Source organism: Rousettus aegyptiacus, unplaced genomic scaffold, assembly GCF_014176215.1.
Source record: "Rousettus aegyptiacus isolate mRouAeg1 unplaced genomic scaffold, mRouAeg1.p scaffold_m13_p_4, whole genome shotgun sequence".
In the NCBI taxonomy this organism is placed as follows: domain Eukaryota; kingdom Metazoa; phylum Chordata; class Mammalia; order Chiroptera; family Pteropodidae; genus Rousettus; species Rousettus aegyptiacus.
This window is the reverse complement of record NW_023416307.1, coordinates 61,555,194-61,583,043: the sequence shown is the minus strand read 5'-3', so window position 1 is coordinate 61,583,043 and position 27,850 is coordinate 61,555,194. Positions and strand designations below refer to the sequence as shown.

The 27,850-nt window shown below is 37.3% G+C and overlaps 3 protein-coding genes across 5 annotated transcripts in view; 1 reads left to right on the top strand and 2 right to left on the bottom strand.

Annotated features, from left to right (window-relative positions):
- Window positions 1–2,028, top strand: part of CUNH3orf52 (chromosome unknown C3orf52 homolog) — a 30,484-nt gene extending 28,456 nt beyond the window's left edge. The window contains exon 6 of the mRNA XM_016150718.2: window positions 4–2,028. Coding sequence (XP_016006204.2) covers window positions 4–8 — 5 coding nt within the window. The 3' untranslated portion in view covers window positions 9–2,028. The remainder of the gene's footprint in view (window positions 1–3) is intronic.
- Window positions 2,029–4,187: 2,159 nt separating this feature from the next.
- GCSAM (germinal center associated signaling and motility) lies at window positions 4,188–14,677 on the bottom strand. 3 transcript variants are annotated; one of them, XM_016150715.2, is made up of 6 exons: window positions 14,551–14,677; window positions 11,993–12,061; window positions 9,666–9,710; window positions 8,616–8,662; window positions 6,926–6,954; window positions 4,188–6,468 (listed from the first exon to the last, which is right to left on the bottom strand). In XM_016150715.2, the coding sequence occupies exons 1-6, from the start codon at window positions 14,577–14,579 to the stop codon at window positions 6,151–6,153; spliced, it is 537 nt and encodes a 178-aa protein (XP_016006201.1). In that variant the 5' UTR covers window positions 14,580–14,677; the 3' UTR covers window positions 4,188–6,150. The 3 variants fall into 3 exon arrangements, with proteins under 3 accessions (XP_016006201.1, XP_016006202.1, XP_016006203.1); XM_016150716.2 differs by having other exon boundaries at window positions 4,188–6,465; XM_016150717.2 differs by lacking the exon at window positions 11,993–12,061.
- Window positions 14,678–20,439: 5,762 nt separating this feature from the next.
- Window positions 20,440–27,850, bottom strand: part of SLC9C1 (solute carrier family 9 member C1) — a 90,483-nt gene continuing 83,072 nt past the window's right edge. The window contains exons 27-30 of the mRNA XM_036219503.1: window positions 27,126–27,252; window positions 25,726–25,769; window positions 22,815–22,899; window positions 20,440–20,840 (exon numbers count right to left, since the gene is read on the bottom strand). Coding sequence (XP_036075396.1) covers window positions 22,837–22,899; window positions 25,726–25,769; window positions 27,126–27,252 — 234 coding nt within the window. The 3' untranslated portion in view covers window positions 20,440–20,840; window positions 22,815–22,836. The remainder of the gene's footprint in view (window positions 20,841–22,814; window positions 22,900–25,725; window positions 25,770–27,125; window positions 27,253–27,850) is intronic.

Here is a 27,850-nt window from a genome sequence, read left to right as displayed (position 1 = left end):
CAGAGTGAAGCAGTGGAGGTTGGTCTGTGTTGGTCTGGAAGTGCTGCCCCACTCTGTTGTGAGATGAAGAGAAATCATTCGTCTTAAACAAAAGATCCTGTGAATTAACCTAGAAGGACTCGAAATGACTAGAGGAATGGACATGGTCTTTTTTCTCCTGATTCTACAGTTATGATGTCTGGCAAAATGGCACCTGAGAGCTGCCCCGGCTGTTTCCAGTAGTGATAAAGGCTGGGCCTTGAAGTATGAGATCACTGCTGTTCTTGAAGCATGAGGTGCCTTCACTCACTTATGGTCACCTTCTCTTTACTGCTAGGGTGGCCTTTAGGCAGAATCCTGCTAACCTGTGCTGGTGGAGAGAGCACAGGGAGACGCAGGCAAAGAGGTGAGGGAGAATGGGACCATTTGATCACTGAAGTCCTCTTCCCACTCACCATTATATTTGATCTACCTCTAAGCAAGCCTTTGAGGAAAAGCAAGGCACTTAACAAGACCTAAGCAGTGTGGTTCTGTGTCTGCTTCCATCACCTGGATCTGCATGTCTTAGCAAACCATCGTGGGCGGGCATGTTACTGTTACTGTGTTATATATAACTACAGAAATAAGATGTGTGTTCCTTAATTATTTTGCATTTCCTCTTTATTCCTGTGACTCCTAAACCCCTCTTTCAGAAGCATGGTTTCCTGTGAGTTTTGAACACACTGCTATCATTTGGGACAGTTTTTCCATGTATATTTTCACAAACTTTCCTCGGGGAATCAGTAAGACTACTGACTGTCTGCTGCAGCTATTACACGTTGGCTTTTCATTGTCCAATGTTAACAGCCTTCCTGTAGGATTCAGTGTCTTCAGGCATCGATCGTGGATCTTATTGAAGATGGTTGTGAAAAAGGAAGAACCACTCTTTGTTTGAAATGAACTGTTGGAAGCTTAATGCCAATTTTTTTGCAGGGTATGGGAGATATTGGTGACCGTATTGATTGTTTGCAGATATAGAATTGCCTGTCATAAGGGAACACAATATTTGTTTTTTTGAGAAAATTATTTTGTTGTAATTTTCCAGGAGAAGGAGTTTTGTGGTCTTAAAATGAGAGCTCCTTAGCCCCAATATCTCGGTTAAATGGGCCTTGAAGCCAGTAAGAGGGGCAGCTGTGTATGGGGACGTGCCAAATATCTCAGGGAGGTTTGCCTTGATCTCTTTATGACCCAGAACTCTGGACAATGTGAATGTTCTTATTGTAACTCAGTGTCTCATTTTGAGGATAGTTCCTCAAACTGGTGAAACAGGTGAATTTTCCTTCTTCCTCTTTATTTTTTACACGTCAAATATAAACCTTATTGTAATTTTTAGAAAATAATGAATAACTTTAATAGAAAAGGATTTAAAAATACAATAAATTATTTTCGTCTGTGCGTTGTCACATTAACATTTACTTCATTGGTATTGACCCTACAGGGCTATGATTTGGGTTGAGATTTCCTTACACTAAATGGTGTTGGAAGTGATCTTCTCATTTCCTTGGGGCAGCTTCCCCTTCTGAGGGAGTAAGATTGAACTGCGGTGTGCTGGAGAGGGCTGAGTCCTACCTGTTCCAGTGAGCACAGGGCAAGGCCTTCGATCTTCTCCACTTCCTCCTGGGGCCCTTTCTAGCAGGGCCAAGTATCTGGAGGGCCTGGGGCTGGAAGGAAGGGCTGGCTCATATCTGGGGACAACACAGGGTTTGTTTTTGATCTTCCCTTCTCCATTGGAAAGCACCAAGATACAAATATCTTGTCTAGGTTTTAACAATTTAAAAGTCACAGGATTTTCCTTAGGGTTGACTCTTTGGTCCAGGTGATGTGGAAAAAAACTGAACTTTGTGACTTAAACTTTTTAAGGTGTATGGAAAAAATAGCACTTATGTATTCACATTTCTGCTATCAAAGGTAAATTTATCAGTCCTCGTGCATTTTAATGAGCATAATATCTGGTGCATAACAAGGTTTCAATAAATATCTGTGAAATAATTGAAAGATTTGAGAAGCAAACCTGTTTTGTTTTGTTTTATTTTTTATAGAAGCTTTTTGGATGTGGACAGAAAGAATACAGCCACATCAGTGGAACCTATCCCTCAACTCTAAGGAAAATTCTATCCCTGTGTACAATTCCTTTTTGCCTTGCAATTTAACTTAGTTCTATAGATTTTTCAATGAGTGTTTTGCAGAAAGCTATAGGAGACACAAATTAAGAAGACAATAACAAGCTGCTAGTCATATAGAGAGTCAGGTTCTGCACACATAAGAAAAAAATAGGAAAAAAATAGGTGTTAAAATTAAAGACAAAGTGTAGGGTTGTGGGTGATCAGAGAAAAGAGTGCTCAGTATAGTTTAATTGGAGAAGGCTCTGACTAGAAAATAAGACACAAGCTAAACTCTGAAATAGTGGTAGGATTCGAACAAACAGGTTTGCCTTTCTTTACACACATCTGTATCTTATCAGGATGAGGAACACATCTCTCTTTTCCCATTTAGATGTTGACTCTGGACATAGACTCCTGCCCTATTCAGTCTGATCAGTGCTGAGGAAAATGAGAAACATTTAAGTTTTCTCTTTCCCTACTACTGTTATATTTCTTTAACATAAGTAATTTACACTATTACTGCATTGGTGACAGATGTATCCAGAGACATCCTTTAATATTTTCTTTACAAGTAGAGATCCTCTTAGAATGAGAAGGCAGTCCCCTCCTCTTCTAATTAGGATCCAGGGAGAGGTGGAAGGACAAGCCCAGAGTTCCACAGTTTTTGAAAACAAAGCTCAGCTGGGGAAACCACACACCATCCTGATGGGCACCCCAAGGTCATGCTCAGTGCAGGTTTGGCTGCTATCTGGGAATCCACGAGGAACACTAGTGGTGAAGGGGGAGGGATAAATTGAGAAGTGTGATCACTAGACTGTAGAAGACTGGATGATAATGACACTCAATCCTTCCCTGAGTGCCTTGCAAAAAAGTCCTATGTAAGAAAGCAGGAGGGACTTATACTAATCCATTTAACAGTTGGTAGAACTGAGGTTTGCTCAGATCAAGTGGCTTTCAAATTGCTTTCTGAACACAAGATGCTGTCTTGGAAGAGAACAGAGTCAGATAAAATATAAACAGAATCTCCTTTTCTCTGAAGGCTCCTATGGAGTTCTGAGGGCTCATTGTTTCTGTTCTGCCTATGCCTTTCTGTTCCTGAGAACAGTTGCAGTGCCTGTCACCCTCGGGTGTTCTAAAAAGGTCAGCATTTAAATTTATTTGTTGTCAACAGTAGATTTTCTTCACCTTTGTCCTTTTCTTATGTCTCTCTTCTGTTCTAAATAAGAAGGTATTCACAGACCAAGGGACTGTTTATAGGTGCGAGTATGAACATAAAACGGAAACCACAGAGTCCAACAATTGCTGCATAAAATGAGCCTCTGTGAACTTTGCCTGTGTACAGTTTTAAGACCAGCATGAGACAGAGGAGTTTTCTGATATATTTGTGACTTGGGAGTACAATTTAAATCCTAAACCTCAGTTTCTTTGTGAAGAACAGGAATTCTTTAACGAAGGGGTTACATCCCCAACTCCTTGAAATCATATATAATATTGTGTGTAGGCATTTTCTGTGAAAAGGGTGAACAGCTTTTATCAGAAATCCCAAAATTTATGAAAAAGATTATATATATATATATATATATATATAGAGAGAGAGAGAGAGAGAGAGAGAGAGAGAGAGACACTATAGGTATTTCAAAGCACTCCTCATGGGCTTTCTTGTTCGAAAATAGTTCTCTTTCATAATCCCTTTAAATTTCATTGTAAGAACAATTTTCTTCCTGATAAAACACATTCACTATTTGGGAAAGGTAATGCTTTTGTAGAATAAGACTCAAATATAACTTACCATGTTGAACTAAGAATATTTGAATCAATCAGCTTCCACAATGGTTCCATGTCCAAATGAAAAATTCCAACATAAAAGCCTGCAATTTCATGTTTCTGCTTTACTGAAAGATTGCTGGGTGACCTGGATCACCAGGTATATCAGCGCATGGTTTTCTCTGTTATGTTTAAAGTATTTTGTTTCCCTTTGCTATTTAATACCATTTATTTAAGGTCTGTGATGATTTATGTACATTAGATGTAATTCTACTGTTTATGAGTGAAAAAGCTGAAGCTCCAAGTTACACGTTCAAGGTCACAGAAAGAGGAAGAGATAGAACCAGGATTTGAATCACTGATTATCTAACTCTAGTGTCCATACTCTTTCTTCTAAGCCATGTTATACTCACACAATATTCCCTGCTACTACCCAAGCCTCCTTTTGAACTTGAGTGGATCCTGGCCAAGAGTCAAAGTTAGGGTTGCATGTGAAAGAATTCTGCTAAAAATAGGAAATTTGCAGAGAATGAGATGCTAAATATAATTAGCTCTTTAGCTGAAGACCATCAACTGGCTGAAATCTCAGCAAACCTGTGTTGACAATCCACCACGAGCCACTGGATTTATTCTCCTTGGGCACTAGAACATTTTAAGTAATAAGGTTATTTAATTTGGGCTAATTTAGGGAACAAAGCAGTAATTAAACACAACACATCTACTACTTGTCTCAACAAATCTTTTACTATTTTAACATCCCTAAAATTAGGACAATAACCAGGGGTTAAATAAAACAGAAAGTTAAGAGCACAGGTGTGAATATAGAAATAGTCTAATTTGCTAATTGATCTTACATTTACTCATTTAATTTGTGGTTTTGTATTTCCACACCATTTTATTGGTACCAGCTCTTATGTGTTACGTCAATATCCAAACATATTTCTGTTTAGTTTATCTCGATTATAATTGTTTAGAGCAGGGGTCTAAAAACTTTTTTTTTTTAAGGGTCAACAAGTTAATATTTTTGCCTTTTTTTTGGTATGACCTATTGTCATACCACAACTCCTCAATTCTCTTGTGACATCCTCAAATATTACATAAAAAAATGAGTGTGGCTAAATTATTCCAATAACATTTTATTTACAAAAATAGACGGCTAGATTTGGCTTGAGAGCCATAATTTGTTTTAGAGGGTAGACATAATTCTAGGAACATTGAAGAAAAAATGAGGGAAAATAAATAATCAGAGTATATGGAGAAGTGCTCATTAGTGAAGGTGTGTGTGGATGTGTGTATGTTATTTTTCCCATGTGAACATTTTATTCATATTTTATACATGACATATTTATTTAATACACAGATATACCATAGAGTAGAGGCTCTTCTATGTAGTATATTTGAAGAACACTGAATGGGAAGCTCAGAAATCAGGCTCCAGATAAAGTTCTGCTAAATAACTTGCAAAGTTACATTGGGTTAATGAGCCAAAAAAAATGATAATGAGATTAGAGGATCTCCAGTGATCTTTCTACTCTATAATTCTCTGATGCTATGATTTTCTTATTAAGATTTCTAGGGAGAAATACAAAGTTAAAAAAAAAATAGATGAAAACTATGCATAAAATTATGTAAAATCTTGGCCTGGGACTTACTGATTCAACCTATGTACCTAACCAAGTCACCAGGACCAAAGTATCAAAAGACATTATACAAAGGACATCGCTTAGAGTCACGGAGTGAGAAGAATGTACTGGCACCCACCTGGAAGTCTACGAATGAGGCATCAGGCCCACAAACACATGTAGAATGAGTAAACTCCCCCTTGGGTACAATATGATGGGTAAGGATTCCTTTTGACTTTAGAGGACAATCATGTGGACATTTTTTAAGAACTTGGACAGAGGAGCAGAACCCTTTGTGATGTGCACAGCTATAGAGAACCGGGGAGCTCCTCCTGCCACTGAGTAAAGCAGCTCATTTCCAAAGCCACTTAGAACCAGATACAGTCACTCCCTTCTCAAAGAGTAGTACTCAGGATAGTTGGTTGATCTTTGGATGTTAAATACTGAGTAGGATCTAAGAGGTCCTTGTTTTACAGACAATGTTATCCAGAGACCCCTGTAGAAAGAGCTGCTATATGTATATATATGACATCGTGGGAAAGTAAGCTAGGAGGACTTTGTGCCTCATGCCTGCTTCAACCAGAACTTCCCATCCCCCAGCTTCTATTTGTTGGTGTTAAATAAATATCAGTCCAACCACTTCATTATAAATGAAAAATATGAGCCTCAGATGGGAGCATAAGTAGGTGTGGTGGTTGCAAGGTATGAGAGGAGTTTCTCCTTGGCATGAGAAATTCATATGCATCTTCTGGGGAAGGAGGATGTCTAGGAGTGGAAGGCACATGAACAAGTGAGTATTCGGTCTCGGTTCTTTCCAACAACTTTCTAGGCCTCTCGGCCTGGTGGGGAACGTTCTCATAATGGCCCTCGGCAGAGGTCTCTGATGGCCTTCTCATGAGGATATTGTGATTGATGAGGGTATAGCACAACTCCTCTGCTGAGTTCTGGTCAACATTGTCCTGCTGGTCAAAGGAGAGCTACCATCAAGACTTGGCCTCTTGTCATTCTCTTTACACTTCAGTCTCAACACAGACCCGACCCTGGGCAAAGTCTGTCTTCCACAAACCATCTACCCTACACTTCTTGGCTATTTTTCCTGAATGGCTGCTCCCACCCCAAGCCTTAGACCAGGCAGCTGGTGTACTCATACTGCCCAGAGTATTCAGCACTCAACACACTGCCTAGCGCAAACTAAGTACTCACTAAATATTAGTTCCTTTCAATAAATTGCACAACAGAAGTAGCTGCTCCTTCTGCCACCAGGCCCTGCATAGGTTCCTGGGCTCAGAAGCATGAGCATCTGAAGTCTTTTTTTCACATTAAGGTTAGAAGGGGTCTTGGAGGCCAACTTCTCCTGATATCTGGGTGTCTATATTTTTACTTTCATCTGAGAAAAAGACTCATAGATGTTCATATTACCTGATTGGTAGCAGATGATGTTCCTTTATCTGGAGAAAGAAAATAACACTCAATGAATTTCAGATCATAGGGAGATTTGAGGGAGTTGCTGAGATATAAGCAACCAGAGAGCCAAGGAAGAGCTGGAGTAACCTTTCTCAAGCTCTTCTGACCTGTGCTCAGGCTGAGAGACAGAGTAGAAGGAGACACATTTGGTGGATCTTTGGTTAAGAAATCACACTTCCTCTTTGCTCTTTGCTTACGCAAAACTCATTGCATGCCCATTCTGTACCAGGCATCAAGGACACAAAGAATCAGAAACAGTCCCTGTATTTAAGGGGTTCGCAGGCTAGCACAGGAGGCAGGCAAGAGCCTGAGAGAGATCCACAATGCAGGGGAAGGTTGTTGTTTTTACGGAAGGCAAAGGTGATGGTGTGGGAGCTGGTGCTCAAGAAAAGCTTGGCAGAAGTAGAAACTCTTAGGCCGAACATTCCCATTCCTGAAACTGCAGGCAGATACAAATGAAAGGAAGCCGGTTTTCCAAAACCTGGATAACTTAAAAGCAACTGGCGCTGGCCACTCTGCAAAGAAGCACTTGCTGTTCCTTTACAGACACACCAGGCCAATAAGCAAACCTTAGCTTTCACATGGAAGCCTCACGGTAACACCCTGCACAGGAGCCGGGGTGTCCATGCATGCCGCTTTATCGTGTATGGATTTACATTTCCTCAGTACTGACACCACAGATGTTCGCATCTTCATAGATTCCCATGGCCATCTAGGACTTCCTTGATTATTGCCACAGAAAAAAGGGTCCATAAGTTTCAGCATTAGAGGTCTTATTTCTACCATGCTTTGCTCAGATGCAGATTAGGGTTTCTTGGGACCCACAGTTCCTCTGGGTGAAATGTCCAGGGCAGGAGGAAGTCTGTATTATTCATTCACATACCTTACAGGGTAAGTTTTTAAGATTCAGAGTGAATGAAATTATCTTTCCTCTTAGAACCCAGGGAGGTAAAGGCAAAACTCCTTTGGTTTCTTTAAAAATGCAGTAGCCTGTCCTCAGGCCTATATATACTTCCTCCCCGCACCCTCATTCTCTCTTATATGTGATACTCTTCATCACCTTCTCCTTCTTGAATTCTTCTCTCTCCTTAACTTCAGCCGGCTCTGTTGACAGAGATGGTTGAATCTGCCTCTTACATGGTCGTCCATCATCTGCTCTTGCCACTCCCTACTACAATTTGTTCTTCCAACAGGGACTTGGGTGATGTCTTTAATGCAAATGTGACTGTACCTGCCCCTGTTGAAAGCCCTTCAGTACCTCCTGTAGTTCTCAAGACAAAGGTGCCATTCCTAAACTTGACCAACGGGCCCTGCCCTCCTCTGTGCTCTCTGTGCTCACGTTGGCCTCCTTGTGGCTCCTTATGAGTGCTTCACTCCTCCACATTTTGCATTTACTATTTCCAGTTAACTTCTTCAGGCTCCAGACCTCAGGGACTAATTGAAGGCTATAGGGATCAATAAGCAATTCCTGTTTCAATGAGTTAGTAGTCTAGTGGAGAAATAGAGACATGAATTGGACAAATTGCAGCAAAATGTGTAAGTTTTATACAGAAGTATGCCGAAAAAGTTTTGAGAGCACAGAGAAGGGGAAGTTTGGAAATGGAAGTCTATCAAAAGTGAAAATCATGCAAAAGCAATAACTCACTTTCCTTTGGGGAATCTTGCTTGGTTTTAAAATTGTGTATTTTTTTCCTGTAAAAGAAAAGGAAATTAAATTGGTTCTTTCAATATTAAGAAATTCTCAAGGGAAATTATATTCCCTATAAAAGCTTACTTTTGACTCTTTCATCTGAAAAAATACCTTCTTTAGCATAAAGAAATAAGAGAATAGAAAAAAAGGGGAAAATAATGAAGGATGAGATCAAGTAGAAATCAATGCCTTTGTGTTTCGCTCTCTTTCTCTTTTCTTCTCCCTTTTCTAAGGCTGACACAGAATTGATTTACATATGGAAAACTGCAATGATGTTATAAATAACTTTTTTGAAGATATTTTTCTGACAAAGTGTTAATTTATTTTATATCATGTGAACTAAGAAGCTATGGTTATTTCTACTTCTAGCCCCAAACCCAATCTATGATTCCACACAAAGAAGCAAGCAAACATATGAACAACTCTCACATGAGCACAGAGGTAACTACACTGTATGGATAAACACCCAGAAAAACAGAATGTAAGTATAATATGTCTGTGATCATCTCAGGAGTCAAGAACATCTGCTCTAAGGAGAGTGACCACACATGTCTTGGTTTGCTCAGTCAAATTAATGTCATTATCAATCGCTTAGTAACCTTTAACTATTTTTAGCATCCCTTTCATTCTCAAAGGTTTCTCAGTTTGGATGATGAATTACATGATCACCCTGGTTATAAATTCTCTATGCAAGGGAAAGAATGTGTGCTTCTCTACATGGAGATTCTAGGACTTGCAGTGTGATTAAGGGGTATTTCTCTGCATTGGTAACCAGTTTCATCCTTGCTTCTGAGGCTTTCCCATTTGAGGAGCACATACCCTATGAAACTATTGTTGCTGTTTTTCACTAAACTTGAAGCACTGCTTCCCTGAATGACTTTCAGATGATTGTGTCTGGGATAGTGACAGGCATCGCTGTGACAAGAGTTCACAGGTAACTTACAGTAAATACCACACTGAAACCACACTTAGGAAAATATCTCCTGAAAATAATGCTCCACTTACCATGGAAGGCAGAAACACCCTTCAGCGATGTGGCAATCCCACCATCTAAAATACCCAAGGGATGACACAAATCAGAAGATTGGTTTCTGCAGCTTTGTTAGGTTAACTCTCTTCCCTTTTCCATTTCTGTCAATTTTTTTTTTTTTTTGCCCCCACAAGAGAGTATTCATTCTAGGTGACTTGGACACACCTATCATGCTAGAATGCCTTAATCTTCCCAAGACATTAATTGGCGCTTTGGAAATATGAAGAGGACACAATCAACTCCTAGTCGGGGAAAGAACTTTCTTCTGTATTCCCTACAAAGGAAAAAATCTTGCTAATCCTGAATTCCATCGATTTCCTTGATCTCTTGTGGTAAAGAACACACAAGAATTATCTCCAGGAAATCGAGGCATAAGTGTGCGGACATTTTAGAAATTTCTTCCAGGTATGGGTTTGGCGATATTTATATGGAATTCCATTGCATTCTGAATTTCTCCTATTTATATCATATTATAACTGTCTGCTCCCTTTATTTCCTATACTAGACCATGAGCTTCATAAGATTGGGGACCATATTTATCTAATCACCAACATATGCCACAGTGTCTGGAGCATAGTAAATATATTTTCAATAAACATTTTAGCCAAGCACTTACCGACTCAGGAGATTATCAAATCTGCCTCTTTGGCCCAAGATATAGCTAAATAAGCAGAATTTATCTTTTTTTCTTTTTTTTTTAATGGCAAAATGGTTCAGGATCTCTCTGCAGCCAGACATCTATGCTGATGTCTAAGTATCTTTCTGGGCATCTTTCTGAACACAAGGCATAGTCAAATCCTATGTGATTGAATGTGAAAGCCCTTTATAAAATACCTCATGTGCCAGTAACGTTACATTAAAAAATTTGAAAAACAACCAGAAATATGTCCCCCCTGTGAGCTTTCCCAGGGAGTTCCCTTGGAAAGGGCAGTAAAGACGAAGCTGCAACATGTGACCTTGGCTGTGGGAGCCAGAGTGGCTGAGAATTCTGACAGCCTCTAGGGTCTATGTACTATCAGAGCCTTTGGGGCTGAGAGGCATAACTAAAGTTTTCTTCCTCTTCAGGCTATATTCAGGATTGTTTAAGCCATTTATTTAACCTCTTCTTTCTGTGGCTCAAGAAACATCAGAAGGAAACCAATGAATCATACCAATGCTACGAAATCAGTTTCACCGAGGAAATGTGGGAGTGAGATGAAAGGAGATGGTTGATTTTGAGTTGCTAAATCAGTATCTCTGGACTTCTTGAGCCACATTCTTAATATATAAAGTGAGAATGCTTATACAGCTTACTTCATAGAGGTCAAATAAAGTTTAAAATGGGCCAAAATGATTTTTAAATTGGCGATTTCCTTCACTCAACTTTTCTGCAATATATTCTTTCCTTTCAATTAGGATATTTTCATTTGGGATGGGTTCAGACAACCTCCATGAAGGAGGCCAGATGAATCTCTATGACACCAGGCTACGTGTCAGCAATTCCTGGTTCCTATCTCTTGCACAAAGCTTGCCTGGCTCTCCAGTCTACCCAATCTCTCCCTTGTTATAATGCCCATGGCCCTTCTGGCCTGTTTCATCATTTGGAGTTATGCTTTAACATATGTTTGATGATTCCTCTTTAGCTTGCAATGAAGAAATGCACCTGCCATGAAGAAATCTTTGGGTCCCTACCTCCTAACACAGGCTTTGACTCAATGGTTGTTTTTTAGTCGATATTCTTTCAAAAGCTTTTCTTGGAACTATGGGGAAATATAGATAACTCTACATGGCATGGAACAACTGGCTTTGCCACCTTCTGGGATTTTTGGACTCTGGGGCACTATTTCCACATTTAGTGATTCCTGGCATTCAAAAGGCCTGGTTAGAAAAGATTGAAAAGGAAGTCTTGATTTACCAGCATCACAGTAATCACAGGTATTTCTCTTGACAAACATTTCAACAATTGTAATGACATGGGGGATATGGTCACCTCAGAAATAGAACCTTAGAGCTTAAAATGATGTGGCTGGGATGAAGCTTGAGTACAAAGATACTTGAGATAGACAAATAAAGAGACAACAAGAAATAGAGGTCTTGTTTCTGGTTACTAGAAGTTAGATTAGGCTTCTGGCAAAATGGCACATCTCTTGTCCAAAGATTCAAAATAATTTTGTCTTTTGTGTTGTCTCTTCATTTACTATCATTACAACTGCTCCTATATCTAAGCAGTGCCTCTGTTGTAGGGTATGTGAGGACCAGGACCTAACAGACTTCACTCTTCATGGGCAAAGGATGGGAGAGGTTCTGTTGGATTTACTCTCACCTGGATGTCCTTCGTCTGAAGTTTTGATTTTTCAGATTCCAGGATATCTCCTGAGTGTTCTGCTGCCACCTAAAACTCAACACATCAGGAATGAGCCATGTATTTCCTCTCCAAGCATGCCACCTCTTTACAATCTTTGCTACTTTCTCTATTTGTGCTATTTGTGTGTAACCTCAGGTCACCTCATCTTCCTTTTGTTGCTCTCACTTCTGTTAATACACCCTCCTAAAGTATATACCACTATCTCTGATCTGACATTCTCTCTATAGCAATGGCAAGTTGCGGAACAACTGCCATACATGACCGATCCTAAGTCATTTGTTTCCAAATGTCTAAAATCCTCATGATTATCCTGAGAATGTCAGTATTTAGAGACGCTTATCAACTCGATACAGTTTCAGGGATTGTACATGGGAATAGGGAAGAATACTGACTTTATCTCATGGAAATTGCCATCTTTCACATAAAACACCAAGGCAGAGAACATGAGATAAAAGGGAAAGGACATATTAAATAAAGAAAATAAATTGTTTTATTGTTTGTATTGGGTTTCTATATAACCATCCTTTCATTTGTGGGAAGTTGAGACTATAAAGGAAAAGAAACTAACAAACACTACTTACTATATGCTTACTACTTACTATATGCTTTATATATATCTATAAATATATATATATGCACTATATATATACTACTTATACTAGTTATACTTATTAGGTATACTACCAATGAAATATATGCAACATACATTTCATGTTATACTACATTTAACACCAAAATAAATCCATGATGTAGATACTATGATTCTATTTTTTACCAGTGAGGAAACTGAGGCCAAAAATTACTGGATGGAGGTCCTCTGAAGACCTCCATCCAGTAAGTGGGAAGGGCTTGGTTTGCTTCTGGCAGATTCCTTCCTCTAAGACTCTGAGCTCTTCATTAAAGGATAGGTGTCATTCTGCCCAATGAGGGGAAATTTCCCTGGCTTTTGTGACAAATTCGATCTTGAGAGACATCGTGGGGGTGCACTCATTGGATGATAATCGGGTGGTAGGAGTAAAGTTGAAAAGCAGATCGAAGTAAATGTAAGACTTGAATATATTAAGGGAGACATTTTAAATCAACGTGGAAATGAAGATGCTGGGCTAACTGATTATTTGGGAATAAAATTATATCTGACATCATATATTTAATGTATGGGATCAAATGTAAAATAATGCAAACATAACAAATTGCAGCATGAATTTGTCATATTTTGAAATGCAGGAACATCTTTAAACATAAATTGGTGGAAACCAAAAAATATTCTAGATTCAAATGTGTTTAAATAAAATAATAATAATAACAAGTTTTTTTTATGGGTAGCAGATGACGATACACAGACTGAAAAAATGCTTCTTGTAATATTTATGAGAAATGGCTAATTTCTTCAAAGTACATATAAATTTTACTATCATTAAGATAAAGTAGACCAAAACCCAGAACATAAATGTGCTAAATACATAACTGATTCTTAAATGAAGTAATACAAATGGCTAAAAATATAGGCATTGACATAAAGATAATACATCTAATGTTATCAGTAGTTATAACTGTGATTTACCAGTTCCTTTTCCTTTTTTTATACTTTGTGCATTTTCCAATTTTTTTATGTATTAATGTTATAATCCTCCACCCCATGCCAAAGTTTAAAAAATGAAATTGCAAATGCTATAGCAATCATGACTTTTTCAGTCACATCATATCTGCATTTTGTTTTACTTTTCTTCACAAAATTTTTTTTTTAATGTTTCTGATTACTTATCCAACACTTATTGAGTGCCTACTATATGCCAGAAACAATACCAGGAAACAAGAATTTGAAGATGAATAGTAAGCAATCTTTACATTTGAGGAGCTCACATCTAGACATAAAAATAAGGATTTACAATCTGATAGAAGAATGCTAGAGTTGCAGATTGACAAAGGACTCTGAGGATCTGAGAGGAGAAGTCTCACACAGCACTCACTCTTAGGGAGGGACAGGAGACATTCCACAGGCTGGCAAAGCTTTCTTTCAGCAAGTGGCATTTTGGGTCCCGTGTCTTAGCTACCAGTATCGTGAACTGAGACCTGGGACACGAAACATAATCTTATAAAACATCCCCTTCCCCCACCCTACTCATTTTCTCTGGACCATCTCACTTTGTACACTAGAGAGTGTTTGTAATTTTTATAATGGCTGCTTTGATGTTAATGATGATGGTCCAAAAGAACCCAATATCTTATATTTGTTGTTCCATTTCTTAGGTGCTGGTCTGTTACATAGACATCCTTTGATTAAGTCTGTCCCTTTTTAGCTGTTCTCCACCAGTTGCTCACTGTGATTCTCAGGAGAAGGCCGAAACCTATAAGGAGTTACACCTAGTGGCTGGCACAAAGTAGGCAATGTCATTCTTTTCAATTCCTTACCGTTTCCTTCTCCCACCCCCACCCCCAAGAGCAGACCTCTTTTTCTCTTTCCTGCTACATTGCCCTAACCCATCTCCTCTGGTCTATCTTAGAGAGTCTAGACTCACCTATTTTCCCTCAGCAGAGAGTTCGCCATCCTGTCAGTCCTCTCCGTGCCTTCCCCTCAGCCTGCCTTGTGCTCTGACAGGGCAGCTCCTGACTTAGAGTTGGGGGTATGTTGCTCTAGACACCAGTGTAGATATCTGAAAGGAGAAGAGAATCTTTCTAGAGGGGAGGAGGAGCTAGGGGGAAGACAGTCAGAGGTACATACATGTGCAACTTCCTGAAATGTCAGAGCTTGAAAGAACCAGGGTATTGGCCTTAACCAGAAATCGTTGGTCAACGAGAACTTTGAGTCTCCGAGGAAAACCCCTCTGCATTTACAAGCAAGTCATGGAGATTTTCCCCTTCAGATACCTATATTTGTTAAACCACTCTGTATTCTTTGAAAAGTCAGAGCAGGAAACTTGGTGTTAAAACAAGAGAAGTTTAAAACAAATTAAAAGTCAAGCCACAGACAAGTAGAAAATATTAGCAAAACATATATCTGATAAAAAAATGACTTCTTTTCGAAATATATAAAGAAATATCAAAACTCAGAAGAAAACAGACACCCAAGAACAAAATGGGCAAAACATTTGAATATACATTTTACCAAAGAAATTATATAGATGGCAAATAAATACATGGAAAGATGCTCAACATTATAGTCATCAGGAAATGTAAGTTAAAACCATAGCGCAATACTTTTGCACACCTATTAGAATGGCTAACATTGAAAAAACAAAAAAACAAAAACAGATAATATCAAGTGTTGACAAGGGATACAGAGCACCTGGAATCCTCATGCATTGCTGACGAGAATGTAAAATGGTTCAGCATCTTTGAAAAACGATATGGCAGTTTCTTATAAAGTTACACATAGCCTTGCTATACAACCTAGCAATTCCACTCCTAGATGTTTACCCAAGTGAAATAAAAAACTAAGCCCTCTAAGAATCTGCATGCACATGTTAAAAGCTGCTTTACTTGAATTGCCAAACGATAAAACAAAACAGAAAAACCCAAAAAGCCTTGGAAATAATCCAAATGATCTTGAAGCAACAAATGGCTAAACAAACTGCATTGCATCTGTACAGTGGAATACCTTCCAGTAATAAAAAGGAATGAACTACGATGTATGCAACAACATGGAGGAATCTCAAAGGTGTAATGCTAAGTGAATGAAGCCAGACTTAAAGTCTACCTTTTGTGACATTTGGGACAAAGAATAAACTGAAAGGATAGAAAACATCAGCGGTGGCCAGGAGAAGGGGTAGGGGAAGGAGTTGATCTTCGAAGGGCAGGAAGAGAAATTTTTTGTTGTGTATTCTGTATCTTGTGGTAGTGGCTATATGACTCTATGCTTTTTTCATAATTCACAGAGCTGTATACCAAAAAGGATGCATTTTATTATATGTAAATTATAACTCAAAAGAAGTTAAAAAAGTGAATTTGGGACAGGAATCATGGATATTTTACATTATCCTTATATTTGATGGTTGGTTGTAGTTTAGTAACGCATTTGTTCCTTCATTTCTTTAACAACTCTATGTCAAGCATCTACTATATACTGAGCATTGTGGGTTTAGGGCTGAGCAAAGCAGATACAGGCCTGTTCTCATGGAATGAAATAGAACAAAGTACAAAATACTTTATTGCTTGTCATGGAGTAATATAGAGGTCATACCCACAACATTCAGGAGCAGCATGAGGAGGGAACTTAGAAGTAACAGTTAAAGAAACTGGAGTACTAGTTGTACCACACCAGACCCATTACACATCACCCTTGCTCCCATATCTGCTCTCTAAACTTGAGTCTGTCTCTGTAGGGGATTTCCTCAGTGGCCTCTATATCTTTCACACTACCTAAAGGTCAGCATCAGGGAACCAGAGTTTCTCAGCATTGTGGAGTAAAGATAAAATGGACAAGAGAGCTCAGCCATTAAGTAGGACTATTACTGAAACCTCACCAGTGTGAATTAAGATATTCAGACACTAGGTGGGGAATTTTGAGCAAATGTCCCAGACTCTTGCCCTCTGGGTGGCTTAATTCATTCCAATGTTGAGCAAAGGCTTTTTTGAGTCTAGAGAGTCAAGCCATGGGAGTGAGATTTGAAAATCAATCTGCCATCGTAATTTAAGGAAAGCCTGGGATTGCTTCCTAACTTTCAAGGTTCAGTTTTACTCAGGCCACTAGATGGTGAAGTTGAGCTATGGAATTACAGATCATGGAAATTTCTTATGATTGTATACGGTAGCAGGAAAAAGTAGGACATTTATAATATGTACTTTTATTGCTGTGAAATTAACTCTGAACTAAATAATCTACCTCCACTCCATAAGTGAAATACAACAATATATACCTACACACAAAGAAGCCAAAAAAATAAATCTTTGTATCATATTTTCTCTCTTTATCCTCCTCAGTGTTTATACCCCAGTGCCTAATACTTAGGCGAAACTATATGAATTAAATTAGAAATAAAAGCCTGGATGTTTGCAAGCAGATTATGGTGAAATCAGGGGATATTTGAGATGGAATCTTTAAATTTACTTTTTTTAAAAAATTTCTTTAATGTCACCACATATTTGACCTCTTTTACCCCAAATTTACTTTTCTATTCTTTGGTATTACTGCAGTGAATAAATGACCAATGAAAAGACCGTTTTGCTGTATCTCCAAGATTATAGGACAATACAATCAGAATAACCATTTATTGAGAGCTTTCTGTAATCCATGCAAGGTGTTAAATGCTTTAGATACCGTTTCTCATTTGCCCATGTAAGAATTCTTTGAAATAAATATTATTTCCTCTATTTTATACATGAGGACACTTGGGCTCATAGAAGTCAAGTGACTTGCTCAAGGACACCTCAATTAGCAAGCAAGAGAGCTAAGATATAAGTTCAAACAGAGCATGGACCTTATCTATTTACTGTCCTATTTCATGAGTACTTGTGGAAAGATAAGCTTGATTTTGAACTCTGATCTATAACACTTCAGTGTGACTGGAAGTACTGAAACACATTTACATGTTTGGAGTGTGTTATGACCTCCTCGTTCTTGCCTAACTTTCAAACTCCCAGGTGGCATCAGTGGCCAAGGCAGTTAGAGGCCTTTTGTTTAAGTGATTCTTTGAGCACTTTCACTCTCAAAAAACTAGATAGCATAAATCTAGGGCTAGCCTACTCCTTTTTAGACCGTTGTGATTAGCGAAGAGAGCTGGTAAATCTATTTATGTGTAAGCTAAGTAAAATTTGGAACATTTTATAATAGGAAAAGAACTGGTTTATGTAAGAGTTCTTGTCGAGTCAGGAGTCTAATAGCTTTGCTAAGACTTCCCTGTTCTTTCCTCCAAAAAATCTTGTAGAGATGGTGAAGACCACATACATGGTAGATAATGTTGAAAGGTCTTTTTGAGTATATAATTTTTGGCTATTTACTTTGTGATGCAGAGTATGAGCTGATTAGAATTTTTGGCTAATATCAGAGAGCCATGTGTTTGAAAACTATGATGATTAATTACTGATATTCCTCATTAAGGAGGTTTGTTGCTGTTGTTGTTTGGTTGGTTTCTTTAAAGAGAAGGTAGCAACAGAGTTTCGAAACCTTTCTATGTGAGCTTTGAGATTGGGATTTTATTTCCTGGTGGAGGGATGTTAGCATATAGCTCCGCCGACTTGTCAGAAGCAATAATAACTTAGAGGGTTATTTTAAACAGTAAGAGGACTGTTCGGAAACAAAATGGGAATTTGTTCAGCTCACTGAGAGGGCTTATCCAGATGTAACCAGCAGGTAGACAGTCCAGTACCTCCTGACACTGTTTGGGACATGAATTACCCTTGAAAAGAATATTCTTTCATTGGAAAAATTTTCTGTTTATCCTTAGTAAGACTAACATAGGATATAGAAGATTAAATACCTGGAGAAAAAAGAATAAAAGCTAGGTTTAAACGCTGTAAAACTTAAAAGCTAAATCTAAAAAAAAAAAAAACAAAACAAAAACAAACAAACAAAAAAACATTCTAAGGGTCAAAGAACTAAGGAAAGTCTTTTATCTAAAAACTTTAAAAATGAATTATTTTCTGGGCTTTGTGAGCAAGTAGGTGGGTTTCCTCTCAAGAGTCAAATGGACATAAACTCTAAACGCCCTCCTCAGGCCAAAGTCTATACATTACATTCTTTCAGATGCAGGAAGAGTCCTGGGCACTGGTATCTTGCTGATGAGAGTGGGAATACATGTGCATGCTGCTAGAATTACTTCATATCTCAGTGCCTTGTTCAGGGTTCTTTCCCCACATAAACATGTTTACACTATACAACACAAAACTAGTTAGACACTGACAATTATTTGTGGAATGTATCCTTCTCTTCCCCAATGGTATAAATTTCCAAAATAAAATCTAGAGAACTGAAAAGGCATTGCAAATTATACTTCATAAGTTATAAAAATGCCTAACCATTGTACTGTATACCCGAAACAAATATAAAAATTAAAAAATGTAATAAAATATTTTTTTAAAAAGCATTGTAAAGTATATTGAACATGCTCAGCGATTTGAATCCCAGTGTCATCTAACGTCTAACTGCGACTTTGAATAATTTAGCTGAATTCCCTAATTTCCATTACTTCCTCGGTGAAACAGGGCAATGATAGCACTTACCTCCTAAAGGTCATGGGATAATTGCCCAAGCTTAGGAGGGAAAAGCCCTCAAGATGGTCTGGTGCATACTAAGCTCTCTGTAACAGCTACTGTTGTGGAGAGCACTTCATCTCTGTACTAATGTGCCATTCCATATTCAGGGCTTCATGCTCTATTGCCTTAACACTTCTGGCCTGGTATCACTTCCTCGTTCATTCTGGCAGAGGGAGCGGCTGATTACATTGATGAATTTGGAAGCAGTATCTGGACATTCTTTGTCCAGCTCCTTCTTCCTGATTTTTATTGGTAATGAAATTGCTCTTAGAAATCTTATATTTTCTGTTGTTCTCAGCTAAATAGTTAGCTTAGTGATAAGTGCCTACGGTGATCGATCTGTCCAATTCTGGGAGTCAGAAGGCAACCGCATTCTCTACATCAGCCCAGCCACTAAGAAAGGTGTGTGTGTATGTGTGTGTAATTGAGTGGGTGTATGCATGCTTTACTCTCCAGTTGTCTTAATCCTTTGTCTTAATTTTCAGTTGGTTCAGAATTCAGGAGAGGAGGGGTACTCATTAAAAGGATCCCTCAAACACTAAAAGAGCTGCCATATAATTATCAGGTTAGATTTGGAGAGAATAGTTTGATTTGACTTTCTTAATAGGCACAAACGAAATTGTCTTCTTCACAAGGACATTTCATGGATGGAGTCCCTACACTTGGCTTCTGAAAATCTACCTACCGCCAGTTGTAGCATGAGCAAAGTTTTGGTTAACATTCAGATTTCCTGACACATGGTGGAAACGTAATTCTGAAGACATATGTTTAAATTTTTATTAATTCTTCAGATACTTATTTTGTATACTAGAGGTATATATGGTATAATAGCTGATCACAGGTTCTGCCTCTTAGTAGGTGTAAGATTTTCAGCAAAAACACTCACTCTGTCAGTTTACTCATCTGTCAATTGGGAATAACGGTACCTACCTTATACGACTGTCGTGAATTTACATAAATTTGTAACTGTATAGCATTTGCTGCATATCTAGCATACAGAAAAGACACAATAATTCTTAACTGTTAAAACTATTTTTAAAAATCATATGCCGGGCATTGTGCTCCTTTTTGTAGATAGAATGGTGAACAAAATGGACACTAGAAGTTTCATTTAGGTCTGAGTTCTACGGTTCAGTATAAATGAGTTTCCATTCTTTATGATTTCAATGCACTGAGCACTTTCAAGATAGAGGGAGTACAAAGAATAACAAAAATCAATACTGGGGTTAAGAGCAACAGTTAAAACGCATTTTAATAACATTTTATTTTTTGTAAAGTGAATCAAACCATTTTGCTCTAAGAGCAATAGGCAAACTATCAGGGTGGCATAAGTTCTCTGAAACTAAAACTTATTCTAAGATTTTTTAAAAGCTGTTTCAGATATGTAAAGTAATAGATATTTTAAATTTAAAAAAATGCAAAAAAAACTATGTATATTTTAAAAGGATGGTTGCAAGGTCCGAACTTCTTTCCGTGTGGCGCAAGAAAATCCATGCAAGATCCAGCTTAAAGTTGCTCCTTCTTGATGCAGGGATATGTGTTTCAAAAATAGGAGGCATCTCATGACAGTGGTAAATATGTGTGTTAGTCTTAAAACAGTCTTGCTGACCATTCATTCCTAAGAAGAGTGGGAGGAAAAAAAACAAAAAAAAAAAGCAGAAGAGTTTTGGAATCTTTCAACATTGACCTCCAACCCAGAACAGAATGCACTAGAGGGTCAGTTTTATTCTCACGAGAAGCTTCTCCTAGTCATTATGGCTGAGGCTGAGAAAGGGAAGTTGAGCAAGTGAGCATAAATTGCTCATTATTCATATAACGGAAGCAATGTGATTTAAACTGGGGGTCAGAGTCTGAGAAGCCACTGGGACCTGAGGAACTGGATATGGGGAGTTGACGGATTATCAGAAGGGTTTTCCATGTGGGAAACACTGACTGAAGCCATTATTACTCATCTCATTTCAGCTCTGGCTGTTCCCACTCCCTTTCATAGCACTATGATTGCTGAGTGTACAGGTAGAAAGAGATGGAGAACTTCCAAATAATTTATATTTGAATAATGCTTAATACTGTTGCAATCATGTTTTTCATTATAAGAGGGATAAAACCGCATAAAATAAGAGAGGTGAACAAAACCTAACTGAATCATTTAACTTTTTTTGGCGTTTTTCAAGTTAAAAAAGTTGTATGTACAATTTTGCCTTCCCCTCTTTTATTTTACATTGGACTACATGACCAATCTCTTTAATGGTTATATGATTTTTTTTTTTTTGTATGGATGTTCTGTAGTGAAATTGTATACTTTGCTATTGTTGGGCACTGGACTGTTTTTCATTTTTTTGCTGTTAGAGATAGTAGTGTACCAAATATTTGGTACGTATGTCTACTGTAATACTTTGAGTTACTCTCTTTGGATTGATTCCTAGATGCAAAATCACTACATCAAAGTATGTGGGTATTTTTACATTTTTTGTTACAAATTCTTTTTACTCATTTACCAGAAAACATGACAAAACAAGTATCATTCTATTTTTATCAATTTCAAAGAAAATAGATGTTACCATTGAATAAAAAATTGTTAATTTAAAAATGCAAATGTTAATATATCATTGTTACTTAATTTAATTTTGCATTTCTAATTTTCTTCACATTCTGGGTACTATTGTTTTTTCCCTGAATTGGTTGTCCATAAGTTTGCATATTGGAATTATAATGTTTTCCTTATCATTTCATATACATTTTTCCCAAGCAAAGATTTGAATCATATTGCAAATAATTCCTGCAAATACTTTTTCATAGTGAATTGTTAGTCTTTGCATCTATCTTTAAATATGGCCTTTGTCATAGGAAGTGGCACATTAGAGTTAACATTTTTAAATGCTGATAAAATGACCAAAGGTCATTTTTTAAACCAGTGATATGCTCTATGTAACATAAAGCACTCATATTTATAGATATTTCCCCCACAAAAGCCACATTTGAACAACCAACAGCCAAACTGGTCTAGTCATTGTTCTCCAAAAGTCTTGCTCTCTTTTGTCCACTATTATGAACATTCCTTTCTTTTCTCCACAAAGACTTCGTTCACCTTCAATAGCTGGCTGCTTCTCTTATGAATTCCTATAACTTCAACTGGCACTATTGATAGTGTGTCTTGTATTGTTATGTAATTGCCTTCTGATGCATTTTGTCTCAACTGGAACATAAACTCTTGAAAATTGAAGTAATAATTATTGCCTGTATTATATTTTCCACGGGATGTGGCAGCTTGAAAAATGACCTGCCAAATTGGGAGCAGCCAGTGTTGCATGTATGATTAAGTAATATAGAGAAGAAACTATCAGCTTATAATGTTTTCAGATATCTAGATTAAGGAATCGTATTTTAGAGTTAATTTTCCAAATTAGAATTTAGGTATAGTGCTATTAGAAGTATCAACTAGCTAGTGGAATTGATTGTATTAGATATAATGACTAGTGGAAAGTGACATATATTTCACACTATCACACAAGGCGCAAATGAACTTCTGGTTTCAATTTGTTTCTCCAGGAATAGGTGAGCTCCTGATCATGCTGAGGAAACTGTAGCAGCTTACCAGACTTTCATCTGGATTTATTCTAGGTATTCTCATAGATGTTCCCCTCCTCCTCGATATCACTTAGTTTTGTAGACTCTTGAGTCTAGAAATGGAGAGAGGAGATCAAAGTTAAATTCTGAGACTGTTAATGAGAGTCAGGTATATAAAGCTGGGCTGGTTTCAAATCTGGTCTGTAAAAGTGGGACTTCTGGTAGTGGCAGCACTGAGTGCTCTGTCCTGGGTACCAAAACACTTTTTAAAGAGCTAATTGACATTGTGCTGGGCCTTCTCATTATGTAAAGGTAAAAGCACAATTCCAGGTGGTAGTGGTAGGGAACAGGTATGCAGGGAGCAAGAAGGGAGCTCTCCCAGAAACATAGCCAAGATCTAACATCAGGGAGAAAAACCATCTACTAAATAACACAATTTGATGACCTCTATATGTGTCACTAGCTGATGTTTCTACCATTTACTAAACTATCTCTCATTTTCACATTACTTCTTATATATTAACAATCATCATGCAATCAGTTTTTTTTTTTAATTATGAAAAAGCAACCTTTTGAATGCATGTGTACAAGGAGATCATTAGCATCCTTGGCTCTTCCCACCATTTTTCAAAATATGATATTAAGCTAACTCTACAAGTTCGGCAGCTGGCCAGGGCTAAGGAGAAAGAAGGCCCAAACAGTGGACTCTGGAAGCCATATAATCTTTAATCTTAATTGTCCTGATCATATTTTTTTTTTAATTGTAATTTCCCTTTGTTATTTTCTAGTCTTCAGCAGCGACTGTGTTGGGAGAATGAGAGGAGGTGACTACAACCATATTTTTAAGAAAATTAATATAGGAAGAGCAAAAGAAATTCGGAAAAGTACTTTTCGATAATAAGGGGTGAATGGAGAATAACAAAAAAATTATGTGTATGGATCCTTTATGTGTCAAATATTATGCAGTGCACTTTGCATTTCTTTAACATCCACAGCAGATCTATGACATAGGTATTGTCATTAGCCCTATTTTACAGATGGGGAAAATGATGCTTAGGCATGTTAAGAAATTTTCCCAAGGTCACGTGGCTAATAAGTGTTGAAACCAGGAAGCATGCCTGGAGTCTCATGCTATTACATCAGGAGTTCTTGGTGACAAGAAATAACTAGGGAAAGTTTGAGAAAAAGCTCTTTCAGAAAGACCCCAAAATTCTCCAGGAGGGAGTGGACTTCCTTTATTTATGACTATAGGAACTCAGATATTAAAGAATGCTGGCATCTAGTAGGCCAGGGGAATTGGACACATTTGAATTAAAGAAGGACGTGAGAGAAACACCTTCAACTTCCTCCACAGAACCTATAATCGATCATGTTTCTTTCAACATATACTTGTGAGGAAAGATTTGGGGGAAGAAGGAGCATGTGTTCTCAGAGTTGAGTTTTATGCCAAGTCCTAATAGAACAAATGGACTTAATTGGCGTAAAACATATTTTTAACAACCAAATACATAATTTTCTGGCTGTATATTTGTAGCAGATATTTCTCAGATTCTGGGTATTATAATCAGCATCTTCTGGAGTAACAAACAACCAGCTTGGTAAAGACTAGAATTAAACATAAATTCTCTACCCCATCTGGAATTTCCTAAGATCCAGTCCACAGGCAGGCTAGTGTAGGTGTAGTGAGGTATTTCTACACTATTTCCCTTTGCCTCATTTTCATTTCCAGGACCTTATAGTGTTTTATAACTTAGGATCTTGTTGCAAACTTGTACTAGGGCTTTGAAGATCCTAAGACCCCCAAGCAACCTACCCAATTTCATAGTTAACCCTAAAATTAATCAATATTTGTGCAAGTTTCTGAATAACTTAGGTTAGCGTGGGGGTAGATTAGATTAGAGCATTTATCATTGAGCTCCTGCTTTATGACAGGTATTGTGAAAACAGGGCAAACTGCCTTCAGGTCGGAAAATCCCAGATGCATAGCCAAGGTAGCAATAGAACCTTCAGACCAGTCAAAGTTTTAGCGCAAGGTAGAGAAGTGGAAGGGCTCATGTACACTACAACCGTGATCACTCTGGTAGTACCTGGTCGTTAAAGTGATTCAAACAGAATTACTAAATGACCCAGCAATTCTTCGTCTAGATGTCTACTCCCTAAATTTGGAAACATTTATCCATAACAATATATGAACCACGATGTTCATTGCAGCATTATTCAAGGATGGCCAAGATATGGAAACAACCGAAGTGTCCTTCGACAGATGATTGGATAAAGAAGATGTGGTACATATATGCAATGGAATATTACTCAGTCATAAGAAGAGATGAATACTGCCATTTGCGATGACATGGATAGATCCCGAGATTATCATGCTTGACAAAAATAAGTCAGACAGAAAGGGCTGAGAATCATATGATTTCACTCATTTATGGGATATAAAACTGAAAGCAACAAGCTAATAAGACAAACAAACAAAAACTTATAGACACAGACAACAGTTTAATAGTTACCAGAGGAAAAGCGGGAAGTGGAGGAGGTGAAAGGTTTAAGGGGGTCAAATATATGGTGACGAAAGGTGATTTGACTTTGGGTGGTAAACACACAAGTCAACATACAGATAAAGTATTATCGAATTGTACATTTGAATCCTATATAATTTCTTTAACCAATGTCGCCCTAATAAATTTAATTTTAAAAAAGAATATTCTGGCATATCCTGAGCTTTGTTTTTCTTTGTCATTCTCTAATATTTACATAAAAATATAAATACAATTTCTATTGTACCCTGAATTAAGAAAAGTATTTATATCAAAATTGACAAAATGATTAGCAGATGAACTTACTCAGAATAAGAGAAAGTCATTGGTTATTTTAATAAATTCCAGATTCTCTTTTACCCAAAATACAACTTTAAAAAAATAATGCTTTAAATTTACCTCCGTGTCATTTTGAAGGTCTTCTTCATCCAGTCCACTTGAAGCTGGTTCAAAAAAGACTACATTAGTTCAAGCACTGAAATGAAGAACTGTTCAAATTAAACTAGGTTCAAATCTTCCACACTTGGGGCCTGTGATCTGAAATTGGTGGTAATCTCGATTGGTGGGAAGAAGGGCCACTTTTTTAAAAAAGGATTAAAAGCCTTTTATTACAAGTGTGTAGAGAGTGTGACAAGTAGAGAAACAAAATCATCTATTGTTCTACCATCCCAAAACACTTTTAATTAATATCTATTGAAAGTGCCGGGCTCATTGGTAAGCAATGGGCATATATAAGAAAGCAAATTAACAATGATCGAATTTTCTTGGAGTTTATATTCTAATGGAGTAGACGTACCATTAAATATACAAACAAACAATACAAGAAAATATAATACAATACAATGCAATACAATACAATACAACACAATATGGAAAAATAGGACTGTGTGCATAATGAGCTATGGGAGCACAGAGGTGAGTGCGGTTTTGCAAATTTGTCACTTATCAGTGATGGCTCCTGGGAGAAGAGGCAGAGATTTAAAGGATAAGGAGTTGGCTCTAGAGATCGGGGAGACATGAGGAGGGGGAGATTTAGAGGATTCCAGGCAGAAGAAACAGAAGAAATGTGTGAAGTGTCAGGAATGTGAGACCACCAGGTCTCCCAGATTTGGTGAACCACTAATACTTTTGTATGGCTCGATTTTAGAGAGTGAGGAGGGGAGGAGATAGCTGAGGGGGCCGATAGTGAAGTTTCCAATACCATGTCCTGTGTGTGCTCAATCTAAAGGTCAGTGGGGACTCATGTGATAACAGTATTATGTGTCCACATGGATTCAAAGTTATGTACTGGTAACATAATAAAGATATAATTTGTTTAAAATTAGCAACACAATGATACAGAATTGCTATTTTTACTTGACATAGATCATAGACCTTTTCCAAGTTACTATGTGGAAAATTAATCATTTGATGTCTATATACTATTCAATTGTGTTGATTGAATCAAGTTAATTAATCATTCATTTGTCATTAGACATTTGGATTACTTCAAATGTCTATATAAAATATTTGCTATATAAAATATTTTAATTTGGGGGAAGAACTACAAATTCCATCATTAATCTCTTTTTTATATTATTTTGATAATTATACATGTTTATTCTTACAGATGAAACATAAAATAATTTCTAATTATAACTTAGATATTCTCAGTCAGAATTTATACAGTGAGTATGAAATATAGCAGTTAAAAGTATTCCTCAATATTCTGGGGAGATTGCATACAATTTCCAAATACATATATGGCTATTTTATAAATAGAAGGTAAGTTCTCATTTTGCTCAAATAAATCAACTCACATAATGATGCCTTTGAAATCGATTGTTTATGTGAAGGTATATACTTTCTAGTGTTCCATCTGAAGTTTTTCGCATCAATTGGAGTTTGAACAATCATTACCTTTGTGATATCTTCGGTGCCTTGTATCTGAAAGTTGACAGAATATAAGTTAATTTCCGAGTATATATCATACAATTAAATGTTTCTCTGGTAAGCTACTATCTCAGGCTCACTCTAAACATCTGGGCCTGAAAATTGAAAACATCATTAGATATTAGAAGGTATCTTAAAATACTTGGACATGTTAGTTTTATGAAATTCCATGTTCAATACATTGTCATTGATTTTTAAATATTTTGTTCATTTCTCTTACAAATGAGAAAAATGATCAAGAGTTAATCATCGATGATCCTTTAAAATATCACCCAGAGAGGTTTAAAAAGAATTTTTTTTTAATGTGGCAGAAAGTTAGTTTAGAAAACAATAGAGTTCAAAAAATTCTTCAGCCTTGTGTGTGGTTGTTTTCAGTATGCCTTGAATCACATTGGTACCTGAACCCACAATGGGCAGGCTTCATGTCTAGGAGAGCTGACAGAGTTGGGCAGGTTTGGGGGCTGCCTTGAGAATCTCTTATTTGGCCATCTAAATTCCCAACCAGAGCTCACATCACAGTTCTGTTATGATGTATTCAAGAATAGAGGTAGGGAACACCATAGTTAAGAATAATGTTTCATTTCCTTTCACT

What these genes read in the sequence shown, in the direction of transcription:
- GCSAM (XM_016150715.2), bottom strand. Translation starts at nt 14,579, where the DNA reads ATGGCGAACTCTCTGCTGAGGGAAAATAG. An exon ending in GCAAGATTCCCCAAAGGAAA is followed by an intron (nt 6,955 to 8,615) that starts GTGAGTTATTGC and finishes TTCTTTCTCCAG; the next exon opens with ATAAAGGAACATCATCTGCT. An exon ending in CATCATCTGCTACCAATCAG is followed by an intron (nt 6,469 to 6,925) that starts GTAATATGAACA and finishes TCCTTTGACCAG; the next exon opens with CAGGACAATGTTGACCAGAA.